This window comes from Scatophagus argus, chromosome 15 (genome assembly GCF_020382885.2).
Source record: "Scatophagus argus isolate fScaArg1 chromosome 15, fScaArg1.pri, whole genome shotgun sequence".
In the NCBI taxonomy this organism is placed as follows: domain Eukaryota; kingdom Metazoa; phylum Chordata; class Actinopteri; family Scatophagidae; genus Scatophagus; species Scatophagus argus.
In genome coordinates, this window is record NC_058507.1 from 5,914,182 (window position 1) to 5,930,729 (window position 16,548).

At 40.4% G+C, this 16,548-nt stretch overlaps 1 protein-coding gene across 4 annotated transcripts in view; it reads right to left on the reverse strand.

Annotated features, from left to right (window-relative positions):
• Window positions 1–14,760, reverse strand: part of mta1 (metastasis associated 1) — a 36,718-nt gene extending 21,958 nt beyond the window's left edge. For 3 of the 4 annotated variants that reach the window (XM_046412079.1, XM_046412077.1, XM_046412078.1), the window contains exons 1-4: window positions 14,620–14,760; window positions 14,372–14,508; window positions 12,237–12,355; window positions 2,339–2,406 (exon numbers count right to left, since the gene is read on the reverse strand). In XM_046412079.1, coding sequence (XP_046268035.1) covers window positions 2,339–2,406; window positions 12,237–12,355; window positions 14,372–14,433 — 249 coding nt within the window. In that variant the 5' untranslated portion in view covers window positions 14,434–14,508; window positions 14,620–14,760. The remainder of the gene's footprint in view (window positions 1–2,338; window positions 2,407–12,236; window positions 12,356–14,371; window positions 14,509–14,619) is intronic. The other variant, XM_046412080.1, reaches the window with a different exon arrangement.
• Window positions 14,761–16,548: the final 1,788 nt, after the last annotated feature.

A 16,548-nucleotide genomic window follows, 5' to 3' on the forward strand; every position in this document is an offset into this window, starting at 1 on the left:
AATAAGTGGACAACATTGCCATATTTCTTTGCATCCTGCAGAGAGTTCAGCACTGCACACTTTGTACTTTACCCAGACATGAAATAATAAAAATCCAATTTCCCACATTTCTATCTTTGACGCATGCTGCGGTAACAACAAAAACATGATTTTCTCAATTATGACTCTTTGTGAGAGCAATCTAAAATACTTTTTTTCTTTGCTAATGAAGAAAGTTTTAATGAAATGCTGAGGAATTTTTTTTTATTATTATTTTTAGGTTTCGACTTGCCAGCACAATTAATCTGGGGAGAATTATGGAATGTTCTTTTTAAAATTGCCTTGTGCACGTGAATTAAAACTCTAAACCTAACTTGGTCTACAGGCCAAGCTTGCCGAAAGGAAAACACATTTACAGTCAGAATTATGCCATAAAGATGCTTTAAGGTACAATTTAAACATGCGTTACTTCAGCTGACTTGATCATATTTTATATAACTTAATGTCACATCCCATTCGTTGGTATCTCAAAGCAATTTGACAAAGCAAAGAAGAAGCAGGAGTGTGCTTTCCTTTGGCATTTCCATAATAACTTTCTAAAAATTTACATGTGGATGTAAGTTAGGACTGTAAACCTTAAGGTGTTCTCCTGCCCAATTAAAGCAGAACAGATGATGAGAGCTGAACTGGTGATACAGGCAGGAAAAAGACCTCAGTATGCATGTAAGAAACAAAGGGAAAAAAATGGTATCGCTGGTGTGATCACAGCAATGCATAAAAGTGTAGTTTAAGAAAATAAAGCAGCAAGGTTGATAAATTTTCTACAATCATTTACGCAGCTCCACTTCCAAGTCAGTGAATCTCACGTTTTTTGCATGATGTTTCAGAGCTGAAACAAATACTTAAATTAAATGATTTGTCGAGTGTCAGAAAAATCTGCTACTCTTTTAACTTATATGATAATAAAACTTAATATCTTCAGTTTCAAATTTTTGGTCAGACAAAAAAAAAAAAGCCATCTCATACGGTCATCTGGCGCTTTAGGGAATTGTGACGTGCATTTATTTTTCAACATCTTCTTTCACACCAAAAGTGCTATTGAGGAAAAAAAATCGGAGGCGTTGTGATCGATAAGCTGCAGATCAAATATTTTTAATTATTAAATAAAATCATTTATGCATATTCTAATTTTGAAACATTCTTATTGTTGTTTGTGGCACTGATTAAAAAGATTGTTTTGTACAGGCATTATGTAAAAGGCTTTCAGTTGAGTCTGTTCAGCGAAATTCTTAATTTTTCAATTTTTCAATACAGAATATTTACTGTAATTGTCAATATTTTTCTCAATAGTTTTGAGCTGCTGGTTGTCAACATTCCTTCCTACACTGTTCTATACTTTCCAGACATGTATCTCCAGCCTTAAGGGGAGAAACTCAGAGATCCCCGAGGAGCAGAGAGACTGACAGTGACAGGAAGAATAGAAGGCTCACTCTGAGCTCTGTGTCAATCACATTAAACAGTCTCCATATTATCCAGCACAGGCCTGGGACAGGGGACAGACAGCGGGCACCTGTAACTAGTCTACAGAGACAGGTCTCTTTCACGGCTTCTTTCACTGAACCATGTACAAGCTGGCAGGCTGAGATTTACCAGACATCATCCACAGCAGCAGAGTCATCACACCTGATACAGCATCGCTACTTTCAGTGCAATAAAGATATGCACAATTCAAATCACACAATTCCTACGCTTGAAAAAAATCTGCAAAAACACTCACATTTTGGAAGCACTTAAAGGGAATTTTTCAACAAATCATTTCTGTTCCCTGCTACATTTGAAATCTTCTGAACATTTTTCGTAAAATTGCAATTTTCGTAAAATTTTAAACAAGAACAGCATTTAATTTTTCCAATAATATTTTTACAATTCTTCCATTAAGATACATTGTAAACTGACAAATGTACTGATATTGAGTTTTATAATATAGATAAAACACCTGGAAAAGACTAAGTTTAAAGTAAATTAAGTGTTTGTTTTCCCTTGACCCTTAGCAGAACATTTATACACAGCAGTTCAGGGTGTATAAAGAAGCCTTAATTTATCTTCATGAAAACTTATAATGGTCAGGATGTCTTTTACAATTCAAGGCATTAAGATTTGTTTGACACTACGAGCCAAATTTCTGTATGCTTTAGAGATTCAGATCTGATCTGTTCAGTCTCTCAACAAATCAGATTATACAGGAGTCGGTTTGTAAGGTCGCGACGGAGGCACGGAGTCTGACGTACAGCTGTCAGATGTGCGCTGCATTCAAGGGCAGGAATTCAACCTCAGACACACAACCACACCACACACTCACCTTGTTCAACTCCTCTATCCTCCTGATCAGCAGTGGGTTGCTGGACGAGTTCTCAAAATAAACATAATCTGCAGGGAGGGGGGGGGCAAGAAGGAGAAAAAGGAGGAGGAGGAAGAGAATGGAAAGAGAGGAAAAGAACAAAGAGAAACGTCAGTCAGCACTGCGAGGTCACCCAAACATTCAGGGTGAGTTCCAGTTGGACCATATTATGACAGCATAATTAGTCGACAGGAAAGCGCATCACAGGCACCACCGAATGTTGGTTTAACTCGAGTAGGTTAATTTCATACTGAGGACATCCAGCTGTAGTTGGGAGGTCTGAGTGAGTGAGACACACCAACACACTGTGGCACATACACAACAGCTCAGACTCTCCAGACCTTCCATTTAGCCTGCAGCCTTGCATTTCCTCATGCTTTCTTTGTCTTATCGCTCCATCCCCCCAATGTGTAGTTGTTGTTGCTGTTTGCATGCACGGTGCGTCCGCATTTGTGTGGGTGTGTATGACAGGCTACACAAGCTTTACCACGCATGTGTGACTTTACTATGCATCCAAGTGTGTGTGTGTGTGTGTGTGGCTCCTGGCACTGCTCCAGGCCCATTGGAGGCTTAGCTCTCACCAGGATGTCCCCACAGGCCCCAATCTTGGTAGGGTGCCTGGTCTTAGCCCTGCATGTGTCTTGGCTGAGTGCTGTCAGATTATACCCCACACTTGGAAGGTTGCCTGGAGGTGGAGCTATCCTCCCTTCATCCTGAACCTCACCCCACCCCCTGCCTCCTCTCACCCACAGTCCCTGACCCCCCCGTGCCTCGGGTCTTCTTGACCTGAGAGGCCAAAGAATGCCCAAAATTCCAGCAGGGTACCCATGATGCACACTGACTCCTGCTTTTAATTTCAGCAGCTCCTGTGTCCAACACTAACCGGTTTAGGCATGCATACATCATACTCGCACATGTAGCATCTGAGCTGACATCCAAATCTACCTTGCATTTCAACTGTCAGAGTTAAGAGTAAAATCCATGTACCAGTGCTGTTTTAACAACTACCTGTAATGTGTCTTGTATTTGTTTGTTCTGCATGAATATCTCCAGAATACAGACAACGTAACATGCCTGAATAAGAATATAGTGATAAAACATGAATCAAATCATGAACTGATGGATAAGGAATTTTAATTAATTGTTAAGTTACCGGCAGAAAACCCTTAACCATTGTTTGTTAGCAGCTCTTCAAATGTAAAAACTATACGCTTATTTTCTTATGTTATATTTTTGTTAATTCAATATTGAACACGATATTGAAGTAGAAGATGCACACACTGAACACAGCAGAATGATAATCTTGCATAGAGATGTGAGAACTTCGCCCTTCCTCCCGTGGGTTAACCGAGGCAGGAGCAGCAGTTCACAAAGTATACACAGTGTCAGTCCTATGACAGCTTCTTCTAGCAACCTCAGACACATACTCACTACTCAGCATCACTTCAACTCAGAGAGAGAGAGACAGAGAGAGAGAGAGACAGTTAGAGAGATAGAGAGAGAGATCATCACAACACGTCTGTCTACTCTTCACCCCGTAACAGCTTGTTACTAAACTCCACTGCCACTCTGACATCTTCGACCTGCTGCTGAATATCAAATAGTCCAACTTGAAACTGAGCGCCGCCGAGACAGAAAATGAAGACGAGGTATCGAACTTGCTCGGGAGGCTGCAGGCTGGAGGTCAGAGGTCAGAGAAACTGGTTTGTGACAACTTCTAATCACCAGACTGGGCTGTGAAACGTGGATAAGGAAAGTGAGTGGGACTCTATCGCTTCACTGAAGAGCCAAAGTCGAGGTGCCTTTGAGCAGCAAACCTGATCAGAGATAAACAATTTGTTAATTTATCACCTTAGTGTGTCACAAGAAAATTAACTGGGTTAGGCATTATCAATCAATCTTATTTTCGAACAAAATTGCAGAGCACGTGATGCTTACAGCTTCACAAATGTGAGGATTTTCTGCCTTTTCTCATTTCAAATTCTAGTACACTGAGTGTTTTTGGATTTTGGATTGATGGATTTATATCAAAATTCCTATTTATAGACATCGCCTTGGGCTTGTGTACATCATGATCTTCCAGTGTGCATTTTCCTTTTTTTTCCCTATTTTCTTCTTTTTTATTGATCCAAAAATTAATCGAATAACCAAGAGGTGACTTGAAACATACTGTACTGCTCTTCTATATGTGGAATAGAGCTGTAGCTAACAATCCTCATTTCCATTACCAATCGATTTTTTTAAACCATTTATTTCCTGTGAGATTCTCTGAAATTAATAAACAAAAACACACACGGTCAACACATTAAATCTGAATGAGGAATACACAGAGTTCATGGTGATGTCTTTAAGTTGCTTATTTGTTCAACAAACAGTACAAAAAAATGAAAGATTTTCAATTTACAAAACACGTGAAAAAGGAAAAAGCAGCAAATTATCACATATGAGGAGCTGTAACCACCTTTTGCCTTTGCTTGATAAAATTACGCAAATCATCAAAAGTGGTGATGATTAATTCTCTGTCAGTAAAGAAACTGATTGACTGACTAATGGATAATGGACCTCATCTTTTCAGCAAGCCACATACTGTGACTGAATACACTGTTAAAAATTGCCTGGACACATAAAGGTAAATAAAACTGTCAATGTTCAAAAGAAACCTGATGAAAAAGTTGCTTGACGCTCAGAAACAGGGATGGGTCTCATAACAAACCACGGAGAGAAAGGCTGACGTTTAATTGCGGCCTTCAAATGTTCGCCTGCTCCAAGGGAGCCATTAATCGCGAGCCAAAATGCGTCATGACCGTTTCGAACTGAAGCAGAGCCACATGTCCACATTCAGTTTTGGTGTGGGGTTGGGTGTGAATTGCCGCCACACAGCAAGACACTTTCTGGATGGTGACGCCACATTTCTCCCAGTACATTCAGAGTCACTGTGAAGGTGGGATACTGTGCACAGCTCGCCGTCTTCCTTTTTCCTGGCTCGGGAACTTAAGTTACCCAGAATGGAATGACTTTATGTGCCCCCTCCTGTTGCCTCCACAAAGAAAAAAAAAAAAACAACAAAGATGGGAAGAAAATGGTTAAGTGACAGTCAAGAGTGGCTTGCTTGAGTGTTGGAGTTTCCACCATGTGAGGAGCTGAAGCCTGGTAGAGAGCGTGCTGGAGAGGAACTCAAAATGAGAGCAACAGAGAGAAAGAGAGGGCCTGTAGGCACTGAGCAGAGTCACTCAGCCTCTCCATTTCCCATCAGCCCTCCTGCCGCCTCAAACCGCGTTCACCCCCGCCCCTCCCCTTCCCACTCTCCAGCGTCAGCCAATAAGCAGGCTCCGGCGCCTGTGATGTCACAGTGCAGTCGGATTTTGCGTGAGCCAATCAAGGCATGTTACTGAGCCCCAAAAGAGAGAGTCTGCTGGGCTCAGATTCAAACCAGGCCAGAGAGAGAGAGAGAGAGACAGACAGACAGTGAGTCAGACAGACACAATGATGAGAGAGGGAAAACATGAGATAACTGATGGAGAGAGAGATACGTGGACAGGAAGAGAGATGGAGACAGCTGACCAGAAATGTTTAAAGTGGGTGGATGAGTCAGTAAGACAGGTAAAAAAAGAAGCAAAAAAAATCAAGACATGTGAGAGAATCACCGTACAGGCACAAACCAAACGAACCTGTATGGCTCCACACCTGTGCCCTACTTAAGGATCACCATCCAAACTACACACTAAATGGTAAAACTCATTGAGTTTCCGTACTGGTTAGTTTGTAGAGATACTATCTGACTTGAGAGGCAAACAGTCCATAAAACTGTGAAGAGAGTTGCTGACATTACAACCTGGACAGAATAATTCCAGCATGCCACAACTCGTGTGTATTTGGGGAAAAAAAAGACAAACAAACAAACAAAAAACAAAGTACCACGTGTATGAAATGTATGACAGACAGTGGAGGCTGTAAAAACACATGTGAATGGAATTAGACTGTCTATGTCAACACCTGCCAGTTATCTAAGAATTTAAGTTTAATTTAAGCATTTAAGTAATTAAGTAACAATTAAGTTTGTTGATCTGTATGATTGTTATAAACAACAATATGGTAGATTAATTAATGGTAAAAAGGTTGCTACAACCAAAGTTTTCATTTTTATACTCAGTGAAAACGGTGAGGAAACACCTTAGGACTAAGATGATACACAAAACAAAATTATGCTAATTCTTTTCTTTCTTTAATTCTTTCTTTAAATCTCTGGGGGTTTTTTTTTTTAGAAATACTGCAAAACTTTATGAATGAATGAATGAATGAATTGAAAGTATATGAACAGGGAAAGTTTGTTTAAAAAAAAAAAAAAGACACATTTGCAATCGGTGACAAAGATTTGTGAGGAGGCAAAAAGGTCGAGGTGTTATAGCGTATTGTGTATCTCTGGCAGCTCTGCTACCACTTTAACTACACTATTCGCCAACATGTGGCGATCACCTGATAAGAGAATCAAGACGGTTCCTGCCTTGGCACTCCATTTAAGCAGTTTTCCCCACCCTTGCTGCCACGCAATATACAGCGTGCCAGCAGCAAAGCCTAAAGGGAATGGGCCGAGTTCAAGCAGGCATAGACGCAAACTTGAAGCATCACTAGCAGAGTTGGACGAACACACAAAGAAGGAATGTGTATGGGTTTTCCATACAGGTGCAGAAATAACAGCAATAATAATATAATAGTAATAAAAATAATGAAAAGGGCTGGGCTAGAGCTAAGAAGGGACGTGGAAAAGTAGTAAATAGAGAACATCCACCCACACTTAACCATCCAACCGCACATACCCTCACCACACCACACACCCTATCCAAAGCTTGCTCACACACTCACGCTGAGAGGTGTGTCTGCCGTCATGAGGAGCAGCCGTGAAAGAGATTATAGCTCCAACTGTCATAGTACGAATGGAGGTTTCTATGGTAATGGGTGGGAATTTAATCTTTGGAATCAATCCCACACCTCGTTTTCACACTTTGATATCACTCACTTTCACTCTAAATGCCGTAATCAACCTTGGCTCCGCTGCACACATCTGTTTAAAGTGAGACATGAAGCAGCTATCCATTTGTGCATCCACCTATTTAAACTTTTCGTTCTTCTTGTCATTCCTGGCTGAGGAAGATGAGTTACTTTCAGACGGTCTCTTCTGACTATGGAGATAATTCACATTGAACAGCGGAATTAAAAACATAAAATATGTCTTTTTCGTAAATGTCAGAGTTAATCTGTTTAGTGGTGTTTAAGCAGAGTGCTATGTTGAGTTAACAGCAGCAGAAACTTCGCCTCATGCATCTGTCTCCCACTTGTGTCGCAGCCACCACTGCAGCTAGATCTTATTTAAATGTGACTAATCAGCAAACGTGTGGAGTTTTTACACAAATGTCTCTCCCAAACAGCTACCTTCGGGCAGTTTAGAGATCCAGATCTTAAATTCCAGATAGCTGACGTGCTGCATAGATGCCACAAGGTCGACAGCTTGCAGTAAACGCTGCTTACTGTGATGGATGTATGTGCAGTTTTGCCTCTAAAGAATTGTGATGATGGGGACACTTTGTTGAATGAATCTAATAGCTGTCACGGAGCTTTCCAAATGACCACCCTGAAATGTGCAGGATGGCAGTGAACTTCACTCTGTGACTGCACCCACCAGACCTGCGAAAGAGACGAAGAGCAGCGTAGGGAAATTAACTTCAGCCACCAGCCAAACAAAGTGTGGGCACTGTCAAAGTAAGTTTAAAAATTAGCAAACACTACAACACCTTTAAGACGCTTCTGAATCATATCTGGCAGCATAGACAAAATCCACACCAGCCACTGGAAATGTGGGCGCTGACGCTAAAGTTTGCCCCTTTCAAATTTAGTAAATACTACAACATGTTCAGCACACTCCAAACAAGAACTGTCACACTCCAACAGCTTTTGTGCAAGTATTTATTTAAAGAGGGGCTATCCAAAATTGGCCCACCAACCTTTATTTTGTGAGGTAAAAATGCTCTTTACATAGGATCACTAATTATTATTATTTTTTTTAGAGTCTGATAATAGTGGGCAGAGTGATGCGCAGGAAATCAGTCAATTATGGGAGCTTAAGATCCGACTACCATTTTGTATCTTTACAATACAACAGGTGTTTCAGTTTTTCCAATGCCAATGGAAAAAGTTAGGGCCCCTCCAATTTATAGGATAGCTTCACAAGTTTTAAAGTCTGTCTTAAAAAAAAGATAATCGGGTGGGCTGATGAAGACTGAACAGGTATTGCTAACTGTAATAATTCAATCCTTTAGTATGTTCAATGTAAATAATAACCACAGTCCTCATTCTGTGTAAAAACACATTATAAAGGTCATCTGAAGCTTCTGTCAGATTTTGGCAGTCACAAGATTTTTAGCACAAAATTCCTCATTTGTGGAAATGAAGACATGCTGTAGTACTAGTCTAATTCAGACCGGCCAATCAGCTCTGCATGAAAATTGCAGAGCCTTCATTCATCTGAACGGGATAAGATGGGATGGCAAAGATGAAACGGCTGCCACCATAACGTTCCAGTTGTAGAAAATCTGAATGTACTTTAAACCTCCGTGCAGTGTTCTGGATCTAAGAAGGCTTAAACGTCATACATTTGTTACTCAAAGCGGACTTCAATGATTATATTTCATGTCTCGACAATCTTTCACATAAGCAGCTCCCTCCAAACCAGCCCCATGCACTGTAATAACGAAGGGCTGATCTCAGTCTGAATGCCCATCAAGACTGCTGAAGTCCGATATTCGCTTCAGATAAATTTAGGAATACGCTTTTGCAGAGAATGAGGACTACAGATTTTGCCTGCCATCACTTCAGATTGAAAATACATTTGGAAAAGGTGTTTTAAGGCCACTGGCCCATATAAGCAAGGGGACTGGCTACATCAAATGAGACCTGTTTAATCGAACACTTGTTTTAGGATAGACTTAAAAAATTGGAAACCTATCCTTAAAAGCATAGAACTTAAAGCTCTCAACAAAGCGATTATTTTTCTCACTGTCTTATTTGACAGTCATTTTTGTCTGAGCAATAACAAGTCTGCAGCAAGTCTTGGCAACTCCCGTGTGCGGGTTTAGATTTTTAAACTTCTGTGACAACGCACAAAATCTCTCGGCTAGCTTATCTTCTCTTCCCACTATTAAGCCGATAGGACTTGCGATATAGACTATACTTAGTCACCAACACTTTCCTGTGTATGGCGGGGAAGCACTAGGAAGACGCACTGCAGGCACAGGAAGAGTGGCGTGTGGCCTGCACGATAAAAACAAAGACAACAGGGCCCATGGAGCCAGCTTTTGTCCACTGTTCATTCACAGGGGAAGTCATTGCTTTTCCAAGACGATCCTGCATTGTTTTGCAAAGTAGCGGCCATCTTTCTAAGGGTTCTGCTTTGTTCTGATGTTGGGCTGAATTGGTCTCCGGAGAAGCTTCAGTCAATTATGAAGCTTATTTTTGGCCTACATTGTGCTTGTTGTTTTTTTTTTAATCTAAATTATTATTGTGATTGTAAAAAACTATTTAATGGGATGTTTATTAAATTAATTTGATATGTATGGGGATTTCAGATTAGTTTACACTACTACACAGCTAGGCCTACATGTAATGTTCAAATTTTGCTGATCAATGGAGAATATAGTGTGATTAACATGACCAAAAAATAACTTGGTGTGTAAGTTTAGACAGCTTTACTTATTTAGTAAATCTCACTGACATCAAGATCTCTCCTGCAAGAATACACAATGTCACAACAGCAAAGTTTATTCACTCAGAGCAACCAACACACCCACACTAATCAGAACAATCAGAAATATTATTAGAAACATATGCCAGCAAAACTTTGAAGTCTTTCAACAGATGAGTGTCTCTAACTTCTAGATGTTCTGCAGCGCATTCAAGTAATACAGTCCCCATAAAAATTTGAATTACACAGTTGCTGGGTTGTAAAATTATTATTGTTTACATACAGAGTAAACAGCAGTGGGCCTAATATAAATCACTGAGGAACACCTTCAACGGTAACAGTTTAAATGCGAACAAAGAGATATGATTTGAACCAGCTGCGAGCAGAAACATCAAAACTCAGCAGTTATTGAGCTATGACAACTTGTGAGCTGACTGGTGAGTCTAGGATTTTGGACCAACACAACAGCTTGGACATACTGTAGATTGACGATGGTTCCGATATTAATGTCAATGGTTTCATTCATTCAGCTGTACGACAGCCAAAACACACACTGTCCTAAAGCTACACATAAACAGGCAGGCAGATTGGAAAATTGCACATTAGTAATTTTTACCCTTTTGTTTTATACAGACAAGACATAAGCTCAGGTGGTTAGCATCTGTGGTTAGCAGAGAAGAGAGACGTCAACATTTGGCTGATGAAGTGTTAACTTCCTGCCCTGCTCTGGACATAATCCTGTTCTCACTCAGGTAGGCCTTGTTTCATTCTACTAAATAAGAGTGCTATGACGTTCACTACTTGCTATTTTTGATGCACGTACCATAGCCAACAAAGGTCCCGATGTTCCTGTTTCACAAGACAACTGTCAGTAGTCGAGTGTAAATCACAAGAATGTAACTGATCACTTTGGCTTCCTCTCCTCCTACCTCTGACATACACGCATGCAGTTCGGCTCAACTCAGTGATAACAGGTCGAAGATTGGATTAAAATCAGCAACATGGATGAAAAAGTATGCTTGATGGAAACAGATAACAGTCCTCTGAATAGTTACACCTGCCATGGCACTCCGTTGTGCTGCTGTTCTGACACTTCTGGACAGTGAAATTCAAGGACACTCAACATTTAACTTAACGCCTAATAATATGTCAGACTGAATCGAGATTCTGCAATACTAACATCTTGTGTGTGTGTGTGTGTGTGTGTGCGCGCGCACAGGCGTTTGTGTGTAAAGCATCTGATTTTAGTCCTATCCTGTCTTTTCTTTTTGGTTGGACTGCTTCTTTTTATATGTAACGATTCATAGAACCAGTCCTCAAAAAACAAACTGCTGTCTTATTTAAACTATGGTATTGCTGCAGTAACTTGGACATCTCTTTTTTTTTTACACTGTACCTACAGGATAGGAATCAGAGCAAACATAAGCAGTAAATGAGTGGGAGGGAGGAATCTTAATTAGGTATCAACTGGAGTTGCCTGCGCAAATTAAGAGAAAAGAATCATGCTTAAAGATGTGCATTAAGTATGCAATGACATTTTTCATTCCAGTTGTCCCATTTCAGCTCTTGTAGTTAAAATATGGTCGTTAACTTTTTTTTTTTTTTTAATTCTAGTTTCTTTCTCTGCACTTTCTTTGTAAATAGCAGTCTACGTGCTGCTTCCCTGCAAGTCTTGATGTGTTTCTGCAGGTCAGTGAAAAACGAATAATGTTAGTTACCGCTGTGAAAAGAGCAGCCGGGCTATAGTTGAATGGCACGCAAAACTTTTTGGGATATGTTCGCCATGTTACCTTTAATGTATAGAAACACAATGCATGTAGCGTTAGGTGCAGCGGTATATAGAAGTAGTTGTCTGGGATCATCGTAAGTTGCAACAAACACAAAAGAAACGAGGGAATTCAGCAGCGGTTCAGTAAGCAAACCACTACTCTTCATCACCATCCTCCTCTTCACACAGTCACCATCATCATCTGTGAAGCACAAGGCTCTTTAGCTTTAGGGAAATAATAGAAGGGAAGGAAAGACGGACCACGCTCTGTAAATACATAAAAGACCCACGGCGAATCATGGCGAGTGCGCCATAAAAACATTGCGGGAAGGTTCAACAATGTTAACCCCCCACCTTACCTCCAACCCGGTACATGTTCGCTGCCATGACTGCCCCTGGTCCCTGGCTTCCTCTCCAGGTAGAGGGGTGGCTCTCTTCTCTCTCGCGCTGCCGGAGCTGTGTTAGCACTGCCGCCGCTCTGTGTTGGAAAATGGTGGATTGATCAATACGAAACAGCCTAGCTGAGGTACCTTAAAGAGACAGTACACTTTATTTCCTAAGCCCGAACTTTGACGGCAGTGTTTGGAGACAAGCAGTGTAAAAAAAATGACCGATTTAATTCTGTGTTTAATTTTATTACGGTTAGCTGCTAGCATCAAAATAGCATATAGCTGCGCCACAGGCTGTTAGCTCCGCTAAGTGACGTCACCTAAACCCAGACCGACGGTTACCTCACGACTTAGTTACTTAAGTAACGTTACCCATCCAGTTATTTAGTTTGCTTCTCACGTAACTGCTAGTTTTTTAGGGCATTTTTAATTGAATAAAATAGCTTAATGGCCAGAGTAAGCATGGTGAAGTAGTGTCATTACACTAGCTCGAACAAATTTAACTATCTTGATTTTAATAAAAACCCAAGATGTACACGTTTGAAGAATTTAACAAATAAAACACATCGTGGACTCGTTCCAGGGTTGGCAAACACACATCACTGTCCCATCACTAAAACCAAATCCCTCAGGTCAGAGGTGTCAAGTCAGGACCATGGACCACCAGAGGAGGGCCCCATGGGGTTACCAAACGGAAGAGGCTTAGTTCCATTTAATTAATGTGTGTAAGAACCTAAGACTTATCTCTAATTGTGACAGTAACTACATAGATAATAAATATTACATTATAGATCATGTAGGGTACCTGGCCTGCCCATTTAAGGTGGCAAATAGTATAAATGCTTCCTTCCATAGTGGGCCCATTTGCTTTGAGGCTATCCAGGCAAGATTTAATGTGAGATATTCCTCTGCTTGACACAATGGTATGATTACCCTTTAAATTAGTTTTTTTCCCCTCATAATGAGCCTTTAAATCTGCTTAGTGATAAGGTTAAATTCTTTTGTTAATTTTCTGCATTTTTCTTTCCAGTCATTTGCTTTTGTCCACAGGTAATTGTGTAGTATAGCTGGTAGTTTTCAATCATTATGAATCAGGCTGGTAAATTATTTTCATACAGCATTGCAGGTTTATTCATTAACAAAGTGATCTGAACGGTTCTTATTTACACTGCTCTTATTTGGCTCATATTTTGTCAGAGTGAAGCAAATAGTTGCACAACATTATGTCGACTGTGTGCAACAAGGGCAGCACGTTGACGGATATCATGGGATACACAGGACTCTGGCAGCGTCATGGGGAGGTGTAGGACTATCAAGCTTATTATGGGTACCTGCTTAGTTAAATGTATGGAGGATTTTGCCATAATCAGCTATAGCAAAATTGGATTTTCTTTCTTTCTTTTTTTTTTTTTTTGATATTGCAATAAAGACAAGCAGCAAGGTTGATCTGGTCAACACCTACCATAAACACCACTACTCTCCTTGGACATATAAGACAGGGTAGAGCATATAGTCTTCAGTTGTTTGATTAGCCTAGTTTTCAGTGTGAATACAAGCATGGTGCCTCTGTGCTGGAGGAATGCTGTGGTGAAGGCTACATCTGATCTATACCATATGGAAGCCTCAATTACTGTTTTCTTACACAAGGGACTACAGTCTGCAGTCACATGGCCACTATAAGCCAATCGTGTGTACTTACAGTATGCACTCCTGCTCAATGTGCAGTCTCGTGTGTTGGATCTGTGCTGCATTGGAGGGAGCTTTTATTGTGTCCCACGGCTCTTTCATGAGAAAGAACAAGAGACGGGATAGCGAATGTTTTTTGTGTGTTTATGTACGGTTGGTTATGATCGTTGTCATTCATTATAGTGAATTTGAGAACGTTCTCCAAAAAACAATGTGCATAACGTTGTGTTAAAGAAATAAAAGAGCATTATTATCCAGAAGATATTTTTGCATATTTTATATTTTCTTGCCTAAAATACAGTATGCTACTCAGTGCTTTGTGCAACATTTCTGCATGAAACAGCCATTATCTGATTGAATGTTGCTCCATTTTGCATAGAGCACTCCTCACAGTGTCGCACTTTATTTCATATGCTTACCTTGCTAATTGACTTTTATTTGCAGCAGCAAATATGTACAGTATCACAGCGTATCTCAGCATATCCCTGCGATATCATTCAGCAACTGGCACAAGTGAGCTGCCTTTTAAGCTCTTGTAATGTTGTTCCTCAATAAACTGCAAAAGAAAAAGGTGCCAGTACTTAATATGGTCTTAAAAGATGTTGTATCAACAATGCAGCCTTGTGTTTGGGTACTGTGACTACTTTCATTAGGACTATTTGCTTACTTGGCTGCTTGCTGATGTGCAGATGTTCTTTTTGAATCCACTTGCTCCTCTGACAGATGTTGCTGCAGTGAACAAGGCAGGCAGGCAGGCAAGCATGCAGGCAGCACACTATACAGCACAGAGCAGTGCAGGTGTTCTCCCTGATGAATCTCAGCCTGTAGCGATGGATTGGCTCAAGGCACAGCACGCCTGCAGAAAACTCCCCTCAGTTTTGGTTGCAGTCCCGGAGGATGACCTCCAATGGCCTCTTTCCTTTCTCCTACTCTCTCTTCCGCCTCTCGTCCTCTCTCTTTCGTCCATGTAGCGGATAAATGTGCAGGAGAGACAAAGACACAGAGGAAATCAATTAGGCCCATTTCCTGGCAGAAACTATTCCATATCTTTGATTGTACTTCCTCATTTGTTCTCTCACTGGGGGTTGTGTTCGGATCCAGGGACACTATGGGAGGTACAGCAATAAAAGGACTATTGTTTGAGTGCTCTCTCCTCTACACCTAATTGTGAAACGTGCTCTGACTGATGCTGTAAGCGGAAGGCATAGTTAGTGTTGAATAAATAGATGTGATCAGCTAGTGCATACCAACCAAAACTTATAGAAACCCAACACCCTTGAATCTACATCCAAAACTGCCATTCTGCACCTCCAAATGAAGAGACGTCATCGCCACATTGCAGTTAAAGAAAGTTCTCATAGAAGGCATAGTCTATCAAGTCACAAAAGTAAAGTCCTGAATGTGACAGTTCTCTTTTGCAGACTTCATTAGCGATTAGCCATGTTTTCATGGCTCTGAAAGCTTTGGCACAAAGTGACACTGGCTCCTTTAATTGGGAATCTCTGCTGTAGGGGAATCTGTCAGTCAGATTTCACAGCTAAAAATAAAAGTAACCAAATAGATACAGTTCCTCTCAAGGCAGCTTGCACAGGATTTACAGCTTGTGTTTAGTAATATCAGACTAAAGGGGGAGCTATTGTCTTGCTTTTGACAAGTTGATGGACAGAGGGTAGCTGCTTGCTTAGTTGGATATAATATTATCAATGACCTTTAGTTCATATAAAACAAACATTTAAGTTCTGAATACATTAAGAAGACATCAGATTTTCTTTGTGCTGATAAAGGTTTTTATTGTTAATTAAAACTAGGTGAAATAAAAATAAAATAAGTCTGGGATGTCTGCATGATGCTGAGTCAACTACCTTCACAAAGTGTTGTGTTTGTTAAAAGAAGTAGAACTAGTATTTTTTTTTTTGCTCTGTTTTTGCCGATGTTCATATGTTGCAAAAGAAAAATGTAATAAAAAGAAAGTATCAAATAAAGGTAACTACTGATACAGAAATTAATAAAAACTGAACTAAAACTAAACATTTTAAACAATAAAGACTTCACTGAAATGAGAAAACCCTTTCTGGAGATTAAATGAAACTTAAACCGAGACAAAAATTAAAAATAAAAAAAAATACAATATAAGTCTGGAAAATACAAAACTATAATAACTCCAGAGCCAGTGCCTCGCTGACAAATCAGATGTCCTAAGTTGCACTTGCCGAAGTCCACCAGCAGGGGTCACCATTCACACATCGCTTTTCATTGTCCTCAGTTGCTCCCTAACAAAGCAGTAATGTGAGAGGAAATGACACTTCAGTGAGTTATCATGCATCATGGGATGAAGCCACTGAGGTGCATCAGGGTGACACACAAAAACGCTGCCTGTAGACTTCAGGCATAACATACATCAAACTCTGTCATTATGTCTTCATTACTGTCTCCCTGGCAGAGAGAGGAAATAAGGTGAGTTGTGTGTGTGTTGCTTTTGGAAGTCCTCTTTCAGTCTGTCATCTGTTACTGCAGACATGGCTTGGCTAGAAAACACGTAGCCGTGCTTTGAAGGACTCACAAGAAACCTTGGCCCTAATTCAAAGGGATTAACCAC